This window comes from Caretta caretta, chromosome 1 (genome assembly GCF_965140235.1).
Source record: "Caretta caretta isolate rCarCar2 chromosome 1, rCarCar1.hap1, whole genome shotgun sequence".
Classification (NCBI taxonomy): Eukaryota; Metazoa; Chordata; order Testudines; family Cheloniidae; genus Caretta; species Caretta caretta.
The window spans coordinates 272,309,362-272,332,656 of record NC_134206.1 but is presented as its reverse complement, the minus strand read 5'-3'; the positions used below and the strand labels follow the sequence as shown (position 1 = coordinate 272,332,656).

The 23,295-nt window shown below is 40.1% G+C and overlaps 1 protein-coding gene across 6 annotated transcripts in view; it reads right to left on the bottom strand.

The window, feature by feature from the left end:
* Nucleotides 1-23,295, bottom strand: part of EEA1 (early endosome antigen 1) — a 135,802-nt gene that overhangs the window by 12,830 nt on the left and 99,677 nt on the right. For all 6 annotated transcript variants that reach the window (XM_075124288.1, XM_075124289.1, XM_075124290.1 and 3 more), the window contains 7 exons: nucleotides 22,824-22,925; nucleotides 21,881-22,075; nucleotides 20,720-20,902; nucleotides 9,454-9,639; nucleotides 8,881-9,012; nucleotides 5,690-5,875; nucleotides 4,888-5,126 (listed from right to left, as the gene is read on the bottom strand). In XM_075124288.1, coding sequence (XP_074980389.1) covers nucleotides 4,888-5,126; nucleotides 5,690-5,875; nucleotides 8,881-9,012; nucleotides 9,454-9,639; nucleotides 20,720-20,902; nucleotides 21,881-22,075; nucleotides 22,824-22,925 — 1,223 coding nt within the window. The remainder of the gene's footprint in view (nucleotides 1-4,887; nucleotides 5,127-5,689; nucleotides 5,876-8,880; nucleotides 9,013-9,453; nucleotides 9,640-20,719; nucleotides 20,903-21,880; nucleotides 22,076-22,823; nucleotides 22,926-23,295) is intronic.

Below are 23,295 nucleotides of genomic sequence, written 5' to 3'. Positions count from 1 at the left end.
GGATAGAAACATGACCAGTGCCGTGGTTCCAACTAAGGAGCTGACGGCCGGATCAGGGATGGTTTGCCCTGGGATGGTACCACATGAACAGGAGCCGGTGCCGCCGTTTGCAGTGATGTCGACTGTCATCACTGTCCCTTGCCACCGCAAAGGTATCTGGCATTGATGGAAGTCAGGACTCGACCACGCTATGAGTCGGGGAAACTCAACGGCTCTTCCCTCGGTGCCGGAGTCAGCGGTGCCGACTTCAGCACTTGAACCTTCGTCGCTCCGCTACCGGATGCGACTACAAGGGTGGTCCCAGGGGCGCTGGCAATTGCTGAGGTGGAGCAGCTATCTCCTGGTCTGCGGTGCCACTTGTGGCCAGGCGAATGAGAACAGTGCTGGACCAACTGCACCAGTTGCAGTGCTGAGGAACTTTGGTGCCGCGGGACTCTGCCAGAGTCCAACCACAGTGCAATACCTACTGCTGCCACCGGGGCACTGCGCACTGAGGCGCTCGGCGCGCCGCTGGGGGATCCAGGTTAAGAGCCGCCTCCACCAGGAGCTGTCTTAATCTAAAGTCCTGCTCCTTCTTGGTCTGGGGCCGAAATCCCTTGCAAATTGTGCACTTGTCCGCCTGGTGGGATTCCCCCAGACACTTCAGGCAGGAGTCGTGGGGGGTCGCCCATTGGCATGGGCTTAGCACAAGATGAACAAAGTTTAAAGCCCGGAGCCTTGGGCATGAGCCCAAGCAGCAGGCGGGGAGGAGGGGAGGAGACCCCTTCTAACCCACTACTATAACTAACTATAACTATACTAAAACTACTATAACAATTAACAAACTACGAAGACAGTATCACTAGGGAGAGTGGAGAGCAGCAAAGCCGAGCTCCACAGTTCCAACAACCGTCGCGGGCGATAAGAAGGAACTGAGGGGGCGCTGGGTCGGCTGGGGTATAAATCTAGTGACATGAAGGTGCCACTCCAGGGGGCTCCACAGCCAACCCACCGGGTGTTGCTAGGATTAGGAAATAGTGGGAGTAGAAACACGACTCCTGAAATTCACCAGAACCCCTTTATCAGTCTCTCCCCGAGTAAAGAGTTGATTTCTGATTGTAACACCAACTTGTAAGAGGGGTCCTGAATAGGGAGGGAGAGGCTGGTTTGGAGGAAGAGTCTTGAACTGGGTGGTATATCCACCCTTTATGGTGTCCAGAACCCACTTGTTCATAGTGAACTTCTGCCACTCACTGTAAACAGTGGCATAAACAGTCTCCAAAGAATAGGGGGATCGAATCCAGAGTTGGTTTGCTGCTCTCTAACCCCATGTCAAACTGAAGGGCTATCTGTCAGAAGTAGTGGAGGATGAATTCTTTTGTCTCAGCTTAAACTTAAATGGATGCCTTCTATACTGGTGTTAAGATGATGACTGCTGTTGTTGTTGTTGCGACTGGTAGTATTGTCTACCATTGTTGGAATATGAAGAATAATGAGCATAATATTGTCTTTGATATCTGAAGGCAGGTGTAGGAATTCTTCCCTTAAAAAGCTGTAAGAGACCCAGAGACCTAGCACCTGTCTAGTCTCTTTCATTTTCTCTAACAACTCATCCATTTTTGAGCCAAACAAATCATCCCTCTCAAAAGGAAGATCTTCAATCTTCAATCTCATTTCTTAGGGCAGAGAAGAGGTGTGTAGCCATGCATGTCTGTGGATAGTTACTGCTGCAGCTGATATCGTCCTGATCTTGACAATATATCCAAAGCCTCAAAAGACACTCTCAGTGCATGTATAGCAACATTTAGACCCTCTTTAATAAGAGCATTAGACAGTCTGCAGTGTTCCTCAGGAAGATTCTTTGTAAAAAAAAAAGAGAGATCTTGTCCCAGAGATGAAACTATTATCTGGCCAGGACAGCTAGGTAGCTAGCTATTCTCATATTTAGAGAAGCTGAAAAAAAATACCTTTCTTCCAAGCAATCTAATTATTTCCTTTTTCTGCCAGTGGAGTAGAATGTAAATGTCCCATTCTTGAATGTTGCATTGTTGCAGCTACCACAAGAGAGTTAAAGGGGAAATGAACATGGAAAAAAGAAAACTCTTCATATGGGATCTCCTGCAACCAATCAGCTTTCTTAGCAATCAGTTGATATGAAGGTAGAGTATTCCATGCTGATTTTGCTGGCTGGCACAGACCTTCCCAAAGAGGCAGAGATACTTTCTCAGCAGATGTATTCCCCAGTATCAAAAACAAAAGGAGGAGTTTCCTGCAGTAAACAGACAGTAATTTTAACTTAGACTCCATTCTGCTTACTGAATCCTGGAGTTCTATAGCATCCTCAGATGGTGAGGGAACTGAGGCTACTCCAATGTTTTCCTCAGGGGAGGATTTGCCTGTGGGTTCTAAGTCTTGATGCACAATACCATCTTGTGAAAACACATCATCATCTTCCTCATCACAGAGAATATCCTGAATTTTTGTAGGGGACCTATCTCTTGGTCTCTGTTCCACTGGTGTAGGATCTGAATGCCTTGGATCCAACACATTAGTATGTGCTGAAGTTTCCTTGCCTCAATGTGGAATCGAGCTCATCACAACTGAATGAGGTTGAAATAGAAGCCCTGGAATTGGCTAGTATGGCCAATGCATCCAGGAAGATACTTACTACTCATGCCAATTTGTCCAGTTCTGTACCATCTCATAGTAATGAGGAAACATCAACGTTCAATAATCTTTGTCACAAAAACAGCCTTGAGGTCAAGGCTGCAGGTAAATTGATGTATCCATCTCCTTTTCTAAATGTGGATCCAAACCCAGATCTGACAAGGAACAAGATATGATAGAGGTAGGGATCCATAGTACCGACAAGGGTGAGATAGTCTTTCTAGGTGAATCTATAGGTATTTGGGGAGGAAGTAGTAGCATAGCAGAAGATCCATATGGTGAGGAATCCACTCTGTCTTTTGTGAGAGGGAAAGCATTGTGTTGGATCCTTATCCAAATCTCTCTCTTCTGCTGAAGAAGCGTGACACTGATCTGATAAATGCAGATCCACAGGTACCTAAGTGGAAACCATCACTGAACGTATCAGTGCCAATACAAGAGAGCGATCTATTGATTTATTAGGTCCTGACCCAACAAAGCGATCTTGGTCTCTGGTCTGTCTCACATCCGCATGTTTGCAATCTGAAGGATTTGACGAGTTCCCTGAATAGAAGACAATGTAAGACCCAGAAAGGTGCTTGGTCTTGCTGCTTCTTCAGAACTGAAGGTCCTGGTTCCAAAGAGACCTCAGGCATGGAACGCATATTGTCTAAGGCCATTTCTGTTACCATGTTCCTTTTTTGGAAGCAGGTCTAAGGTTTTTGTTGCTGACTGGGTAGTCTTCTTCAATTTTGTCTGCTGAAGAAGGTTCACATTCATCTGTGGTAGTGCTTGGAAGGAACTGAAGCAGTAACTGCTTCCGTGCCCCCTTTTATAGCCCCATTCTCAGAATATGCTCAAACACTGATGGGAGGTGCATGGAGGGGGCACATGAATGCTCAGAATAGGCATTGCTAATATAAGTTTGTACCATTCAATGGCACCAGTCGGCGCATATCCCAAGAGTGGCAATATGTAGAGGACATTCAAAGAAGAACCTGGTTTACTGTGGTCCCTTCCTAGCCACAATTTAATGCCCAGGTACAAAATTTAATTGGTTAAAGCCTATTTTCAAAATGTTTTCATTTCTGTGTTTGTAATATTGTTGCAGAAAACTGGCTATGATGAATTTAGCACAGCACAGGGACTGCTGCTGGAGATTTAAGAAGCTATTTAAAAAAAGTCTCTAGCCCTTTTCCTTGCAGACCTAGAGCTCAAAATATAATTTGTTTGTTAAGGAAGCTTGATGGTCAGAAAAAGAGTTTCCCCACAGAGACCCTCATAAAGGGTTTTCTTTATCTCACAAGTGGGTTCTTCCCTCATGCAGACCTCAGGATGTCCTCCAATCCTGCAACCACATTGCTCTCATTCAGTCCCCCTCCCCTTATCCTGCAGGCCTCCTGCAATCAGGAGAAAAAGAGCTCCGCTTCTGCAGAGTTTAGGAGATCTGTAGTAGAGGTAGAAGGAGGGATCTTAAGAGGTCAGAAGCCTAGAATGGGAAACTAAGAGGCCTGTAGGAGAGGGGAACATCTTGTGAGTCTGAGGAAGCATGTCTGTCCTCTTTACGAGCTTTAAGAGGCTCAGAGGGGGCATATGCTGAGTCTTAGAAGGATCACCGGTGGCCACATTTGAAAGCCCAAAAGCCTCTTTTGTATTGTAGGGGGATGACAAGTCTGTTCTAGATCACTGGGAAGTTGATGAGCCTATTCTGACTCTGAGACAGAGGATCCTCAGTGAAGAGATCCCCAAGAAACCAACTCAGACTATGGAAGTCCCCTCTGCAAAGCCTTCTAAGACTCATGGAGGCTACTGACCATCCCTCCTAATGCTTGCACATATGCAGGATGGATTTGGAGAGGCTTCAAAAGAGCTTAATTAAGGACTTGCAGGGGATGGACACAAGCCTCTTAAGGTCAACATGGTTTGGGGCCTTGGTGAGCATCTTGAGTCTTATGAGGAGGCAACTCATGATGAGCCTGTCAAAGTCTGCAGGAGGTGGGCACTCCATCACAAAGCCCACAGGGTGTGAAGGCTCTTGTTTGGGTAGCTGGTTGACTGGTTCAACAGCCTACTAAGATTTGCTGGGGGTAAGGAGGGGAGGCCTTCACTCTCTGGAAACCCCTACCTGGAGCACTGGGAGCAGTACAATACATACAAAAATGTACGTAGAACACTAGGAAAACTGAAACACTATTTTTCAAATTTTAATTTATCACTTTCCTAATAAGCAACCGAAAGCACACTCCCACATCACCGACTTACCTCTCCAGCAATGCTCTCCTCTCATCCTGATTATTTTGTACTGTTGCCTCTAATACAGCAATCTCCCCACGCAAATCATCAGTCTGTTTCTCTAGCTCACTGACCCTTCTTTGACTGCTCTGCCACTCTTTCTTCATTGTAGCGAGGTTTTCATTCAGAGCTGTGATCTGCATGGTGAGCTTGGTTTCCACCTCCTCATGTTTTCTGTTTTCTTCTTCTTTCTCTTTTATCTCTGTGCACTGAGAAAAAAGGAAACATTGAACAATGAGCTATCAAATAGCTCTGAGTTTGTAACTAGGTTGGTGTGTTATTAACTCTAACATCAAAATTAAAATGATGGTAACGTTTATCTCTGGTACATCTGCAAAACCATTTTTGATATTTTACAGCTAGCAGGCAGTTATTCAGGCATGTCTTTCCAAAGGGTCACTTTTTCTAATGCAACAATGTTCCTTATAAGTGAAAGAAAACTAGATTCTACCCTTCTGGTATTGTTCAACTGAGGCAGAGAAATTAAAAACTGTGTATTTACAATTTTAATTCATAAACAGCTATTATACTAAACAAATGCCTGCTTATGGTCCCACTATGGATTTATTTCTATTTGTCAAAATAGCGCTTAGCCTATTGTACCTGAGTTTTCCTACAGTATAATCTGTCTCACACTGAAGGTTTTTGGAAATATTTACAAATCATTGATTAAAAATGTAAATGCCATGAGATTAAAATTAAGTCTGCCTCCCACCCTCTTTGAAGGGAATCAGAGACGTGCTAAATACACACAAGCTCTATACATGCTCACCAGTTTAGTTTCAATTGCAACACATTCCTTCTTCAGTTCTTTCTCTTTTTTTTTCAACTGATCTTTGATAATTTGCTGATTCTTCTTCTCCTGTTCAAGAGCTAAATTCATGTTATCTACTTTGCCCTGCAGCTCTAGTTTCTGTTGAATCAATAGCTGCTTCGCATCCTTTAGATTTGTCACCTCCTGTTAAAATATAAGTTTAAACTATCACATAGGGTCTAAAAATAAAATGGTAAAACTTATCTGTGACCTAACTTGAGACTGATGATAACTATTTCCTGGGATAGGAGAGCAAATGCTTTTACCGCACAAAATACAGTATCAACTGACCGTGACACTATATTAAAAAAAAAAGTAAGTTCGTTACCTAGGTTACAAATTTCATCTTAGATTACTACAAACAGAAAAAAAAATTCTAATTTACTTCTCCACTAAAATAGTGGAAATTATGTTTGTTTACTTTCTGCCTTTCTGTCAAGTGGTAGGTTTGTCAGTTTCACTTTTAAGTCGGATTCTAATAAATTTCACTGTCAGGTTTTCTGCACTAGGTAAGTGTCACAAGGTGAGAGTTACAAACCCCTTGGTGGCAAGAAGAGAATTTTGATTTATTTATTTATTTATTCCATTGGAAACAATTATTGCATAGGAGTGTTTCCACAGGTCTTAAGTTTGTAAATATTTACCTACATATTGTACTGGAAATAGATGGAATAACTTCAAAAATAGATGGAATAACTTAATTTGACAGGAATGATTCTTCCTTAAATCCACAGCCCAATATGAATGTATTATTCTGATGAATAAGGGGTGCTAATTTTTCATAGGACACATTCCACTGAAAGTCAAGACAAAACATCCCACGGATAGTCTTTTTTCTCCTTTCAAACCCATGGGTGGATGATATGGCCATACTTGATTTCATAAGTGGAGATATTTTTGGTTTCAGTCTGACTGCAACCATGGAGAACAAGAGGTGAATATTAAGCTGACATCCCAGGTTGTGTATGTTTTAAAATTCTCTGCAGCTCTATAAATTCCTTCTCTCTTTAGCACAGAGGTTTCAGGAAGTGTGTCACAATTATAGTTAGTATTCCTAAAATCAAAATGCATTGGGCATTGAATTCTCTGGAAGTAACCATCATTTTTAGACAGTGGATGACAAAAGAACATCTGAAAGCCATTATATATTTTTTTGTATTTCCACAGAACATAAATATTCAGGCTATTTTAAAATAAATTTATTATTAGATTGTAAGCTCTTTGTGAGATGGACTGTGACTTCATTTATACTCACAAAACCACCTACAACATTGGAGAGGCCAGCAGAAGCAAATAAATTACTATTAATAAATATAATATGTAATAAAATGTAGAAAATGTAGCCAGGCTGTCTTTTAAAAGGGTCAGATTTCAGAAGAGACAGAAAGGGATTTAGAGATGTAAAATGTTACGAGCACTTATAATACAAACAAAGACTAAAAAAAAAAAATTCAACACTCCATCCTCCAATTTTTAATTTTCTCTCTTTTTTTTTTTTTTTGAAAGTGAGGTATCCTTAAAAAGATTTAATTTTGCCTCAAGAGTGATTTTTAAACTAGTTTCAACAAAACTAGTTTAACTAATATTGGTTTGGTATTTTAATGTTGCAGTAAATTACATGCACTTAAGAGTGAGAGGTAGGTACATTTTTAATGAACGTACACATTTTTTTAATTAGGAGTGTCGCTTTAAAAATCAGAGTTCAGGTTGGATACAACCATTCAAAAACAGCTTAAAATCCCCCCTCCCCAACAACTTCACACTTTACATGGCTTTCCATATCAGTGAGAACATGTACCTTCATAAAACTAAGATGTTGGTTTTGCTTTGGGTTTTTGGTTTGTTTTTTGTTTTGTTGTGGGGCTGGAAGAGGCTGTTTACTTTCCTCACTTCTCAGAATTTGGGTGCACAGCGTGAGAACTTTTCCCCTTGTCCACCTTTTATTAAAACATTGGGAGACAGCCTAGATATTTAATTGCTTAGAGTCATCTATATAAAAGGAGACAGCATGGTCTAGAGGTTAGAGTACAGAATTTGAAGTCAGGAGACTTGGATCACAACCAACTGACAGTCTTGCTGTGTGACCATGAAAAAATGACTTAGGACTAATCCACAAAGGGACATAGGGGTCACAACTCCTAACTTTTAGGCATCTTGCCACCTCAGTGGAATCTACAAACCCTAGTTAAGGTGCCTAGGCTCTCCATAGAATACATGGGGAGAGATGGGCACCTAAGAATGGGATCCACAGAAGCAAGCACCCTAGCAGGGAACTGCCTAAAGTAGTCAATGGGAGACGCTGAGGAGAAAGGTGGGTCCTAGCCCTGCCCCGCTCAGCGAGTGAGGCACCTGACTGGGCTGGAAAAAGTCACCTATCTCTGCTTGCAGCCCACAGCCAGGGACCCTCTCCTGGAGTCAGATGCATAAGCTGTTTCATACAGAAGTGATGGCAACACACGTCTAGCTCCTCACAAAACAGCCAAGGAGCAGAGAGGATGGGAAGGCCTCCCTTATCATCTTTAGCCCTGTGGTTAGTGTACGCAGTCAGAGTGTGGTAGACACCAGTTCAATTCCCCCCTCTGCCTGATATGGAGAGGGAAATTGAACTTGGGCCTCCTGCATTGCAACCTACCCACGAGGCTACAGAGTCATTCTCACTCTCTGGCCCAAAGCATATTTAATTATTTATACTCAGTAGAACAGCTTCAACAAGAGACACTGAGCCACATCAAAATAACCCATAGCCCAGTGCTCTGAGAACATCAACTGGATTGGGCCCCACAAGATAGGCGGGGACATCTATCTTCACCTGGTTTGAGGATTCCGCTGGGGCTTAGCCATGAGAATAGGTGCCTGGACGTCTAGGCTGAGGTGTTATGTGCATACCCAGTGGCAGAAACTTAGGCACCTGAAGGACTTTTACAGCAAAAATTTAGGCACTTCCAGAGTTAGGTAGGAGCTGACCCGAGGTTTTGCTCCTAAGTACTTTTGTAGGTATGGGCCCTAATCCCTCTGAGCTTGAGTTCCTTCATGTGTAAAATGGAGATAGTAATACCCATCGTTGCAAAGCAATTTGAGATTCTCTAATTGAATGCGTTACTTTCGTGCATATTCTTATTTGTGTAGTTCCAATTTGTGTCTCAACATACCTTCTCAAATTCTTGCTTGCAGGTCCTAAGCTCTTCACTATATTTAGTACTGTCTTTTTCCAGTTTACTCTTTATTTCCTGGAGCTCTGTTGTTTTAGATTTTTCATTAGCCAAGTCTTTTTCTTTCAAAACCTTGAAAATAAATCAAAGGAAAAATGGGACCTTATCCAGACTTACAGTTATCAAAAACCTCTTGATTACAAAGATTGCTGATGGAAGAATGATTGTATCAGCTATCCATCCACAATTATTTTGTCTGATCTTAGAGAAAACCCTAGATTAAACCATTTAGTTTAATCTTTAAAATCAATAATCTGTTTTTTCTTTTCACATTCATTTTGTTCAGTATATGGCCCCTCGGGGATAATAAACTTATGCTGAAATTGTTTTAATTTATTCTGTCATTTCAACTATTTGTTTAAAATCTTTTATGTATCAGTGGTCCAATAAACTGCTGTAAGTGCAGGTACAAATTGCATTACCACAATACTTTGAGACGTCCTGGCATGTTTCTAAATATGTTTCCATTAGAAAATAGGAAAGAGGAGAGAGGTAATGGGAAAAGTAAGTTACCTTGTCTTTCTGGATTTCCTGTAACATCTTGTTCTGTTCTTTCAGCTGCTGTTCTTTCTTTGACACATCCTGCTCCAGAGTAGACTTTATTGTCTTAAGTTCTTGGATCAACTGATTAAGGTTACCAATTTGATTTCTGCTTGAAACTAATTCCTCCTGAGCCAGAGCAAGTTTCTCCTCTGTGGACTAATTAAAAAAAACAGTTCTGAAAATCATCTGTCAAAGCCATTGCAAGATCAGAGCTCCACATTAGTCACAATAATTTAAACACTTATTATGCATCTACATGGAAAGTTCAGCTTCTGGTGCATAGTACTTCATTTTAAAATTTTAGAATTTCAGTAGAACACAGTTAGTAGAACACACACTATTTTCCTGTATTCTCTTGTTGGGACAATGCCTGTAACATTGTGACAGCAACAGTAAAACACATAAATAATAATAAGGTAACTGGAACTGAATGAGGTGACTATTAAATTGTAATTAACAGCTGTTGAGTAATGACGAGAGAAGCAAACTGAACTCTATCTCAGGGGAGGGCAAATCAGGAGCAGAAGTAATAATTTCAACACTTGATCATGGACAAAAGAGGTTGCAATTCATTTCCAAAAGGTACTTTGAGGAAAGTGTTTGAGCTCAGCAAGAGCACAGGAAGAGACAAATTATGTGAAGAGATAATTTTCACACAAATTATATAAAATTGGTTCAAGTCCCAGTTAAGAAGACATCTCTATTAACCACATCTTACTTAAGTGGCACCTGCTGAGTGTAAATTAGAACACATAGTAGACTGCACTTTAACTTCCAAACTCCATATAATACGAGTAATTATTGCAAATTTATTGAATGACATTATTCAAAAATATTTACACACTATACAGTACAGCACAGGCTGACTGCTACATTTCCTTTCACCAATTTTTAGAGCTTCTTGGTCTGTGTGTATGCACAATTAAAATTTCAATCGTTGCTACCGTTAATGGTAAATTTAAAGGAAAAATGTCTGGTGCAGACAAAGCTTACTTAAGGCTCACTACTCATTGATGCTAGCACCTGAAAATGTTTTTTGATCAACACAGCTGATAACCACTTAATTTCTGCCAAATAAGTTTCTTGTAGTGTCTTAAATTAAGTGTTAAAAATGAAACTAAAGATTTTATCTGCCTCATACAGTATCTGTTTGTGAAATTCCTCATCTCATCTTGCTCAAAGTGGCTATTGTTACAGTGTTCCAAACTCTTGTGATGTTTTCAGAAGTCTCACAATATTTGATGTTCTTCTTAAAGCCCCAGCTTGCTGGAATCATGAGATTGCATGAGTATCTCAGTTTTAAAAAAATCTAGCTCTCATGGTGGTGAAGAAAAGCTTGAAAAGTGGGAAGCAAGGGAACCCTAGCAGCCCAGAAACCAGATCGCAAATAAAAAGCCTCAATTTTTTTAGATTTCATGATGTGTAAGCACAGTTCATAAATTCAGAGCCCTTGACGTTGGTGATACTACTTTTGTAACAGGAGTATTTCAACAGAAGTGTCTGAAAGCAGGGTTGGCTACATCAATGGAAGGAACAAGTGGCGACTCAAGACACTAGAACTAAAGAATATCAGAAAAATGACCTGTTTTTCAGTAAAAAAAAATATATATATATATATATATATATAAATAAATAACTGAACAAGGCTTAAGGTCAGATTTATTGTTACCTCTTGGAATCACAAAGCTTCAGTAAGAGGACTACGTTGGGATTTAAGCACAGAAGGATAGTACGTTTTAAAAAGGCTCATTATCTTTACTAAACTTAAAACAATAAGCATATCCCAAACCATATTCAAAGACAGGTAAAAAGGAAAAGCATGCAAGTCATTAAAACCTGTTTCAGTATCTGGTAACAAATAAAACAGAACAGAGCCCAACAGTAGAGCTATGTAATTATCTCCCAAGGTATTTTAAGTGGACATAAAACCCTCTTCAAAACATGCAGTGAAATCCTGGCCCCACTGATGTCAATGGGAATTTTGTCCATTGGTTCTTGCAAAGGCCTTTATGATGTGGGAGACTGCCAGAACTCAACAACAATGACAACTCCTACTATGACATATTAATACTGGGTGAAAAACTGCCCAACTGAAATCAATGGGAGTTTTGCCCATTACAATTTCACCCATTATTTTAAACAGGCCAGTTTTAACATGCATATTACAGTGTCCTGTCCTAATTAGTATCCTCTTCAACAGTAGTAAATATTCTTTAAATGAGCAGATAATCACTCCAATGTATAACACACAGTTTGTGTGACTGTCTTTCTGTATGAGTAGCAGTACCCTCAGTTACTGGATGGAATGTCAGACCAGCTTAAGTATTAATATCCACACTGACATCTTAGACCCTATCTAGCTTATAGCTATAATACTGCTATACAAGTATGAATACTTCTCAGGTAAGCCCCTTCGTTTTCCATTCAAACCTATTTTTAACTAAAAAATCCTGGGTTTTACAAAAAAGTATTTAGTTTTTTTCCTGATGTTCACCCTATCTTTGTATCATTCAAATATATAAAAAATAACTTTTTCTATTACAAAAAAATATATATATTACGAGAATATATTATTCTGTGTGTATATGCAAAGCTGCCTGTTGAAGTAAGGCTATGTATTAGTCTAGAAGATACACACAATAAACAGGCACACATGCAAGCTCTGAAGTGCATGCACATCTGAATGTACTGATGAATCTCACACCCACCATGCCACATTTCAAGCTTTTAGCAGATAATGGTTTAAAGAAACACACTAAAATGGAAGGAAAATGAAAATCTGTATCAGAATACATTTCAGAACACAAGGAAGTATTCTAAAGTTTTAAAAAAACAAAAACAGGAGAACAGGGATGAAGCTGAGTATCTGCGCTGCAAATGGTGTGGCCCAATTATTAAATGTAAATATTTAAAGGCTAATAGTTCTAAGTCTACAACGGTAAACTGTTTGTTGAAATGATATGTTGTTTTCTTAAACTCAGAAGTGACATTGTGTTTTGAGTTCTGTTTTAGTTCTGCAGCAAACCACATTGAATTCGTTCATCAAACCATTAATCTACTGAATACTTTCCCCCCGGCCTTCCGTCCACCAAAATAACCCCTGATATTTACCCAGAAAAATTATTAATAGTTATTCCCACCAATATTCACCTATTTTTGTTGTTATAGTAATAAACACACTGATAAATTCCCAGGAAAAATTAAATAAAATAAAAACTGAAAATGAAGGGCCCTATTAACAGGTTAATGCTAGTTTAATTTTAAATTTTTGAATAAGGAATCAAACAAAGTACAAATTGGGTAAGTAATGAGATCAATGGGATATTTATTAGAATGTTTTTAAACAGGGGATGGGACAAGCAGAGGAGGCATTAGAAAATATTTTGAGGACATAGTATGTACTAGGTCACAGTGGCTTAGGTACACTAGCCTTTGTGCCCTTTTTATTATGTGTAGTTTGAATTTGAAGGAGTGGGAGGTATGGGGGGAAGAATTACTAGCAAATACACAGAGAGGAAAGGTCAAATGAAAAAAGACACCAACCAGGAAGACTATGCTATGAAGCAAGGTAATTCCTCAACAGGGTGACCAGATGCCCCTATTTTATAGGGACAGTCCTGATATTTGGGGCATTTTCTTCTATAGGTGCTGTGACAAAGTTCCTCCTCTCCCTTGGTGGGTTCTGCGCTTATTGGTGGATATGCTCGCCTCAGAGATTCACAGCAGCCCTCGGTTTGGCCACTTTTGCTATTGGCTCAAACCTGCTGCTCAGTCAGCTAATCTCATCACTGGCCAGCATGGGGAAAAGGAAGGTGAACAATCCCCACAGTCTCTGTTGATCCACCTAGTGGGTCGGGGAAAAGGCCAGGGACCTTCCCCTCTGGTGGGACCCACAGTCCAGGTCACTCCTCCTGTATCCAATAGGGAGTTGGGGGAATGGAGGGAACCCGGGCCCACCCTCTACTCTGGGTTCCAGCCCAGGGCCCTGTGGATCACAGCTGCCTACAGTGTTTCGTGTAACACCTATGTGACAGCTACAACTCTCTGGGCTACTTCCCCATGGCCTCCTCCCAACACCTTTATCCTCACCACAGGACCTTCTTCCTGATACCAGGTAGCATTTGTACTCCTCAGTCCTCCAGCAGCACGCGTTCTCACTCTCAGCTCCCTGGGTGCCCCTCACTGACTGAAGTGAGTTCCTTTTTAAACCGGGTGCCCTGATTAGCCTGCCTGTCTTAATGGATTCTAGCAGCTTCTTAATTGGCTCCAGGTGTCCTAATTAGCCTTCCTGCCTTAATTGGTTCCAGCAAGTTCCTGATTGTTCTGGAACCACCCCTATTACCTTACCCAGGGAAAAGGGACCTACTTAATCTGGGGCTAATATATCTGCCTTCTATCACTCTCCTGTAGCCATCTGGGCCGACCCTGTCACAGTACCTATTACCTCCCACCCCCGTCCCAATTTTTCACACTTGCTGTCTAGTCACCCTATTCCCCAAATACATTCTATTGATGGCATTGTCTTTGGAGGAGACCAGGACTAGATTAGAAAAGCATCCAGGCTAAGACTGATGTGCATTTGGCAGATCTCATACAGTATTTGTTTAATTTGATCCAGCCCAGAGCTAGCAGTTCCTCATTTTCATGAGCACTACACATTCACTTACAGAAAATGTAACTTTTAGGGAAAAAGGGCAATTTTTGTAAACAATACAAAGTCCCCCTCAATTTACATAAATTAAAAGAGAATATAATTTATTTGAACTTGTCAGCTCAAATCCATCCATCCATTCTCCCCACACACCATCAATACAGTTAAAGAATTGCAAGAGATCAACACCCTTATTTTTAAAAAGGAACATATCCTTTCAATAACTTTAATTTTAACCAAAGTGAATTGGTTTGGTGCCATTTTTGTGGGGGGAGAAACAAGGCAATTTTTTAGACTGAACAAGTACAGTAACTCCTCACTTAAAGCTGTCCTGGTTAAAGTTGTTCTGTTGTTACGTTGCTGATCAATTAGGGAACATGCTCATTTAAAGTTGTGCAATGCTCCCTTATAACGTCATTTGGCAGCTGCCTGCTTTCTCCACTGCTTGCGGGAAGAGCAGCCCGTTGCAGCTAGCTGGTGGGGGCTTGGAACCAGGGTGGACCTGCAGCCCCCATATAAACTCCCCACTCCCCTAAGTTCCCTGTGCAGCAGCCACCCAGCAGGCTATCAATTGCAGGCAGTTCAGCTGACCCTCCCCCCACTGCCATGTGCTGCTCCTGCCCTCTGCCTTGGAGCTGCTCCCAGGAGCCTCCTGCTTGCTGGAGGGGGAAGGGAGAGGGGCTAATCTCAGGGTGTCCCCCTCCCCCCTGCACCTGCACCCCACTTACCCCATCTCCATAGAACGGGCGGATATATAACAGGGCTCAGGACGGAGGGAGCTTCCTGGAAGCAGCTGCTGCATCTCAGCTTGCTGATAACTTAACAAGGTAGTGTACTTAAGAGTGGTGTCAGTGTACTTCAAGGGGAAATGTGCATCTCTCTCTCTCTCACACACAGTATGTGTGTCTCTGTCTGCCATGCTGTCTCCCCTCCCTCCATTCATGCTGCCTTGTAGCATGTGAGGCTACATTAGCAACGAGTTAACCCTTGAGGGCTCAGCCAATTGCTAGTTCATCATTTAGCAGTAAGGCATTCCCTGGGAAATATCCCACCCTCTGACTCTACCACCTCCACCAAGCTTCACACACTAACCCCCCTATTTACATTAATTCTTATGGGGAAACTGGATTCGCTTAACATCGTTTCACTTAAAGTCGCGTTTTTCAGGAACATAACTACAACGTTAAGTGAGGAGTTACTGTATGTATTAAATTGTAACGTATAGAGGTGTGCATATTTTATATATATATATACACACACACACACACACACACACACTATATTTTCTTTTCAATCTATATTCGACTTTTAAAACATTATTGTGTGCGCCTCTGTCCCACCATCCACCCCTTCAGATTACACCAAACCTTTTCACCTTGGCTAAAGTGACATAACATATGTTCCTTATTAAAATAAAGGCTTTGATGTTAACCAGCCCTTCATTTCTTTTCCTGTATTGATAGGGAGAGGAGGAATTGGGCTCACCAGAGCAGTTGTTCTAAGGCTGGCCTTCATGGAACACTGTCACCTAAATATCTCAAACTACAAGATTTCGCTTGAACTCCCATGATCTGCTTTTCATTGTAGTGCATCTTCCACAGCACACTGATTCCTTTAGCTAGGAAGGTCAGGAGATAGCTCAGTAGTTTAACAATGATATTCCACTCTCACGCCAGTAGATGGTGCTATCAGTACAGCTCAACTCATATCTTCCAATCCTACCCAGACACTCACTATACATGCCACCTCAGTTCATATCATCCACATGGCTTGAGGCCATCTATCTTTTTATCTGTCTGAAACCTTGCCTCCCGGTGTGCCAAGTTGTGTTAAACCATCCCAAAGATATTTTTATTTAGCTAAAGTGAAGGCTAACAGTGAGGGTATCTCACACTCTGACCTAATCAAGTTTATTTAAACTTCTCTTTAACAAAACTGGTTTTGACACCATGTGGACTCATCATTGCTTTGCAATAACTATCCTCCTTCTGTTAAAAGACCTGAAGCGACAAGAAAACATTCAAGATCATCTAGTTTATATGTTTCAAAGATTTGTGTTGTACAAAATCACTCCAGATGTTTCAACACACTATGAATGAGATACTTCATTGTAGCGATGGGGCCAAACCAAAATCCTGGACCTGACCAGCCACACAAACTTTGGATCCAGATGCAATCCAAACACTGCAGTTCTGGCTCAGGTGTATTTATTATTAATATTAAGCAAGACCCCTAGTTTTATGTAGCCTACGAGCAGTAGATTTTGCATTTGAGAAGATGAAATTCTGCTACAAGAATTTCCTGACTTTAGCAATTCTACTACTTTAACATCTGAATATCAAAATGCTATACTATACCATAAAATACTATTTTATACTGAAATAAAAGCTATACAGCGTGTCCAGGGTTCAGGAAGGTAGGAACATTTCTCCCCCCCCCCCCCCGCTTTTTTTTTTTTTTAGCAAAAATAATGGAGACACGGAAAATAGTTCTTAGAACTATTTTTAATTAATATTAACAGTCCTGCAGTATCAGCCTTGTTCCTTCTCTACTCTCATAATCTAGCTATGCTTTCAGCCCCAAAAGTGAACTTGTTCTAACGAAGGAAGAACTACAGTTGGGTGCCCTATTTCAAAGCTGATGATACAAAGTCAATACAGGGAAGTCAGGTAACAACAACAGGCACTTTTTCTTTGCATTGCACCTTTATGAAATGATAAAAATGAAACAAAAAATGGTTAGAAACAGAGTTTCTGTACTGAGGTTGTAACTATACATTGTCATATGAAACACATAAAAACAACTAGCTTCTGCATTTACCCTAAAATCTGAAAAACAGGTCGCAGCTTTTCCCCTTTTTTTATGATGTCACAAACTCAGTAAATCATTCAAGATGTTTACAAAGAGATTTAAAAGGCAAATGCCAAACCTGCATACAGCTATGCACAAGAGTAGTCCCATGATGTCAATGAGACTATTTAGAAGCGTAACCATTTGCAGGATCAGGAACAAAAAGATGTGCTTCAGGGGAGAAACAATAGGAGATTTAGAACAAATATAAAAAATCACAAAGGTTCAGCAAATTTAAAAAACAACTGGGAAAAATAATGATGACCACTAAGTCTAATAAAGTTAAGTATGAGAACAGCTTCCATTTTGCTTTGCACCAATTCATTATTTTCACCACATAAGGCATGAGTGAGTGCTCTACGTAGGACAGGGTTTCTCAACCCCCTGGGTTGGGATCTAAAATTGGGTTTTGAAGAGTCACGTGATAACTCCTGTGGCTCCTGTCCCATGGAGCTGACTGAGCTTGTCTCCCTGCTTCAGGCATTGCAACCACTCGGGTCCCAGCACCACTTAGGTTTAGCCCAGCTGTCATGATGATGGGAGATCGGGTAGGCTCAACTGCATTGCATTTCCATAACTGTGGGCCAACCCCATTATATTCTGCAGCTATCAAAAAATTTAGTTAGTTTATAAAACAGTCTTAGTTTTTCTTTTTAAAGAAAATTCCACCTTCTTCAGCAATGTAATTTGCAACCCTAAATATTTATCAATCTACTTCCACTTGCAATACATTTTTTGGCCTATTTTTCCATTAAGTTGTACTCTCTGTCATGTATTTCTAGATATTTATGGTGGCCGTGACATCAATTGCAACAAGGCCCCAGAACTCCAGTTATAGGAAACAGTATCTGAGGAAACTAGGAGGACTTTACTTATAATGCAACATGGGATGTGTCACCATGACATGACAAAATATCCTATGAGAGGAAAAGGAAAAATAAAGACTCTTCAATTCTTTGGTCTATAGTTTTGTATATTTAGTACATAAGTACCAAGGTGAAAAGAGTTTAGAAGGATGTGTTCATATTCAATTGTATTCTTTCTGTGGTCTCAGAATAAATTGATCTTTTGATCATTATTTGGAATTTCCTGAATAGGATTTTTCTTGTTTTGTTTTTTACATCTTTTCAATTTAGCTATATTTTACAGTGGCCTATTAGTATTTTATTAAACTGTCTTGTTCACTGATATTATTATTATAAAACAAAAACCCACACACTGCCTCCATTTTTTACACAGCATTTTAGCACAAAGGAACCACAATCTTAAAATTTATGAAATTATACATTTGCTAAGACTGGTAACCTTGTTTTCTTCTTATTGACAACCTCCTCTGACCCTCATTTGCCCCCAGGTTGTGTCCTGGAATGCCCTACAGTGGAGCACCCATCGGGACACTACTCGAAGAAGTTGCCAAATTTGGATAAGGACTGAAATATCATACAAGAAGATCTGGAGAAATCTGGAAACTGGAATAAGAGACATGGGATAAAATTTAATAGTGCAAAGTGCAAGGTCATTCACTTAGGGACTAACAACAAGAATTTCTGCTTTAAGCTGGGGACATATCAGTTGGAAGTGACAGAGGAGGAGAAAGACCTGGTGAACTGGTTGATCACAGGATGACTATGAGCCGCCAACGTGAAGCGTCTGAGAAAAAGACTAATGCAGTCCTAGGATGCATCAGGCAAGGTATTTCCAATACAGAAAAGGAAGTGTTAGTACCATTACACAAGGCACTGGTGAGATTTCATCTGGAATACTGTACACAATTCTGGTCTCCCATGTTTAAGAAAGATTAATTCAAACTAGAACAGGTGCAGAGAAGGGCTCCTAGGATGACCAGAGGAATGGAAAATCTACCTTATGAGAGGAGACTCAAAGAGCTTGCTCATTTAGCCTAACCGAAAAAAGGGGAGATATGATTGCTCTCTATAAATACATTAGAGGCATAAATATCAGGGAGGGAAAGGAGTTATTTAAATTAAGAGCCAATGTGGACACAAAAACAAATGGATATAAACTGGTTATCAACAAGTCTAGGCTTGAAATTAGACAAAGGTTTCTAACCACCAGAAGAATGAAGTTCTGAAACAGCTTTCCAAGGGGAGCAGTAGGGGCAAAAACCTAACTGGCTTCCAGACAGAGCTTGAAAAGTTTATGCGGGGGATGCTAGCTACAAATGCTAACAGCATATATCTCCAATAGCCAGTTATGGGACACTAGATGGGGAGGGCTCTGAGTTACCACAGAGAATTATTTCCCAAGTGTCTGGCTAGTGAGTCTTGCCCACATGATCAGGGTCTAACTAATCTCCATATTTGGGATTGGGAAGGAATTTTCCTCTAAGTGAGGTTGGCAGAGAACCTGGGGGTGGGGGGGGGCAGAGGGGGGAGAATTCGCCTTCTCTTGCATCATAGGGTAAGGGTCTCTTGTAGGTTTAAATTAGGGTAAATGGCAGATTCTCTGTAACTTGTAGTCTTTTAATCATGATTCTTCACTAACTCAACCAGAGGTTATAGGTTTATTAAAGGAGTGGATGGGTGAGGTTCTGTGGCCTGCAATGTGCAGGAGGTCAGACTAGATGATCATGATGGTCCCTCCTGATCTTAGAGTCTATGAGCACTGCAGTTTGGAAAGAAAGGTTCAAAAAGGGCCATCGAACCTTTAATGACTACACATGATCAGTGTCAACTGTTTTGCAACTCATCCTAAAGATAATTCCTCTAGCACCATGATATTTCCTAACACTTGCTGGGGCACTGCTTCAGTCAGTCACTGTGGCACATAATGGTCTAATCTCCCGTGGGCTGTAATACTTAAGTCTAATTTTGTGTGTTTGGTTTAGTGTGCAGGTGCTGGATGGTGTTGGTGGCCTGTGATATACAGGCTGTCACAAGAGATGAAATGGTGGTAACTGCTGGTTTTAACTCTATGATTCCACAACTACTCTGAGTACTGACTGAGAAAAAAAGCACTATCTCCTAACTTGCCAAAAACAGTCCTAGCAGTACTTGGGCTTTCTTGGAGGTCTCCCATCCTAGCACTAACAATGTCAGGGTGTGCTTAGATTTGACATCTGAATCAAGATGGTATGGCTGCATCACTTTATATATAAAATAGGTCCCACTAAGAAGAAAGCCCTTCAAAAATATATCTTGAATAGAAATAGTATATACATTGGCCAGAACAACTGGGTCACTTGTAGAACAATACAGACTGAACAGGTTTGTTGCAGGAATGCAAGCTGATGAGCACTGTCAAAGCCTGTTAAGTCCATACAAAGGAGCCAAAAAGGCATTAAGTTGTGGAGGAGGGAAATACTCTTGGGGTTACTCCCTTGCATGCTGGCAGAAATGGATGCCATTAGTTGTATTTCTGTTTCCACAGATTGGGAACTATGCAGTGGGAAGACTGGGGACAAGCTTTATACAGAGAGAAATGTGAAAAGAAAGAATCCAGTACTCCTAAATCCTTCACCTTGTTCCCAGAGCTCAGACAACAGCACTGCTACAAAACACTTTTGAACTGGAAGGGCGTTCTAGGTAAATCAGGCAAAAATACTTGGCATTTAAATCAATTCCAACATGTACTATGTCCGGAGGAAAAGAACACAATACAATTCTATACAAAGCAAAAGAGTTTTTTCTTCATATGGCTTTCACTTTGCTTCTTTGTATTCATCCTGAAGACAAACATTATTAGGTCACTTATGACTTTAAAAAGACACTGTACCTTAAGATCTTGCCTTGTTGCCAACAGCTCAGATTCTTTACCATAAAGATCCAGCTGAAGTTCTTTCATATTTTCCTGATCTTTTTCATGAATCTTCTGTAGCTCCGCTAGTTTTCCTTTCTCTGCTTTAAGCTCCTGTGCTGATAATGTTACCTGCTGCTGTAATTTATTCTCTAGTTCTGCCTGAAACACACATACGAATCCTGGATTTATATTTTACAGTACAAAGCAGGCATGTAAGATAAAATGTAAAATATGGATGATTTGCAATCTCAGTTTTGTTAAACTAATTTTTAAGAAATGTTAATTAAACAAACATAATTATTTCATAAATCTTTTCTCTTAATTCACTCTGCAATACTTATAGCTATTACTTATCCCAGCTACAAAATTTGAACAAGGCCATATTATTAAATCATATTATTTCTTACATTAATATACTGTGATTTACTTGCTATATAATAAAGAAAATAAATGACTAACATCAAGAGACTAATTAAACACAGGGAGCCCAGTTTTCAAACATCTAAACAGTGTTTCCAAACTTTGCAGTTTCCATGGGCAGAACAACAGAAGGCCACTGCAATACTTTATATGATAAATGAGACACTGAGTGCAGACATCATTTAATAATACAGCACATGACACTAACATCCCTAAAACTATACGGAGTTTGAACTTTTTCATCATAGTTCACATTTCATATTGTCATTAAGACTATTCTCTTTTTACAGTACAAAATGAGTTTTTAAAACCACCACTTATGCTCCAAAATGCTGAGGACTCTTGTCTAAATTATTCTCACGAAACTGCATACTGCTATGCGACAAGATGGCAACTCTTGCCACATTGCATACAGATGCAGTAGAATGAACACAGCAGATCTAGCTATTTTTATCAATTTGATGACAGGTGTACTACTTGCATAATCCATAATTCACTATTTGAGCCTTACACTCAACATTTTTATAGTTTTGACCTTGAACAATATCTGATGGGCTCAGTTCTGCATCCTGACCTTACCATTCCCAGTAACACATTTCAGCTACAGTAAATAGCTATTTTATCACCCACATAATGACATAAAACAGAAGCATGCATCAGAGGAGTTAATACTAATTTCCTTTGCAAGTAAGAGGAATGAAGAGAAACCAGGACCACCTTTTCTAAAAGGGCACCCTTTAATTCAGCTTGCTGTGTTTCAGTTTGCCTTTTCTTCTGATCAAATGATTCCTTCAGTTCTTTCAGCTTTCCCTGGAGATGCTGCTCATTCTTTTCCTTCTCTTTTAGGACACCCTGAATCTCCAGTATTTGTCCTCGTGCTGAATCAAGCTCTATTGTCAGCTGCTTAGAAATCTATATTTAAAAATATAAAAAACCTGCATATTATCTTTACCTCAATCATCATTAGTTTTTGTTGCTGTACATCAAATACATTATTTACAGCTAACATCTAATTGGACATCTAATTGGCCTCTTTTTTCATGCAGGGGCCAAACTGGCCCACTCCACAGTCACTTGGCAGCAGATCCTTTATCGTTGACATGGCTATCCTGTGCTCTAGAATGTAAGTTTTCATTTTTTTAAACATAAGAATAATCCATATAGTTACAAAGATAACCTCCTATAGGGAGGTTTTCAAAAACAACAAAATCTCTCAAGAGTTTCTGAAAATTTTCTCCCAAACAGCAAATAGCATACTGATAAAATGATACATACAATGATATGGAGATGTCTAACTAAGCTTGAAACAACAGATCTGAGAGGTGTGAACTGTCACCACTCATTTAAAAGAGATGTTAACTCAGAAAACTAATGACAAGTTAACATAGTTAACTATTTCAAAACATGTAAGAAAGCAGAGGGACAATGATCATCTGTTATCACTATATCTATTGTACGAAAAGCACACCAAAACCACGGATGATCATATTAGAATACACACAACCTTCTGTGACTGTCATCTTGTTTTGGTGTCAACTGCATAGGGCTTGGGAGAATACCACTACCTTTTTTCCCCTCCAATCTGATCTCTGCATATGTGATTGGAAAAGCTGTCATTGATATATTGTTATTTTTTGTAATTGGAAATTAGTTATCTTACCCCTTCCTGTTTTTCCAGTGAGTTTTTCAACTCATTCCGTTCTTTAGCTACAGACTCTGTCTGTACTTGAAGCTGATGTTTAGTTTCTTGGCAAGATTTTTCCTAAAAAACAGATTACCTAGTGAGCATTTTTTGTCAACTTTACCAAATGCATTTAAGCTGTTATTACAAAAACTACAAACTACCAAGAAAGGACACTTGCATTCTCTTAAATCAGAATCTGTTTCCGACACAGAAATATCCTCACAATGGGCTATAAACTATAACCACTGAAAATCCAGTCCTAGTCATTCTTCCCAGGTCACGAAGGCCCAGATTCAGGAAAGCACTTCAGCACATTCTTAAGACCCATGGACTTAAATGCTATTTATTCTGAAAATTAAGCATGTGCTTAAATAGCATTTAAGTTACTGGCTCTTAAGAATGTGCTGAAGTGCTTTCCTGAATAGGGATGCTTTTCTCAATTGAGGCC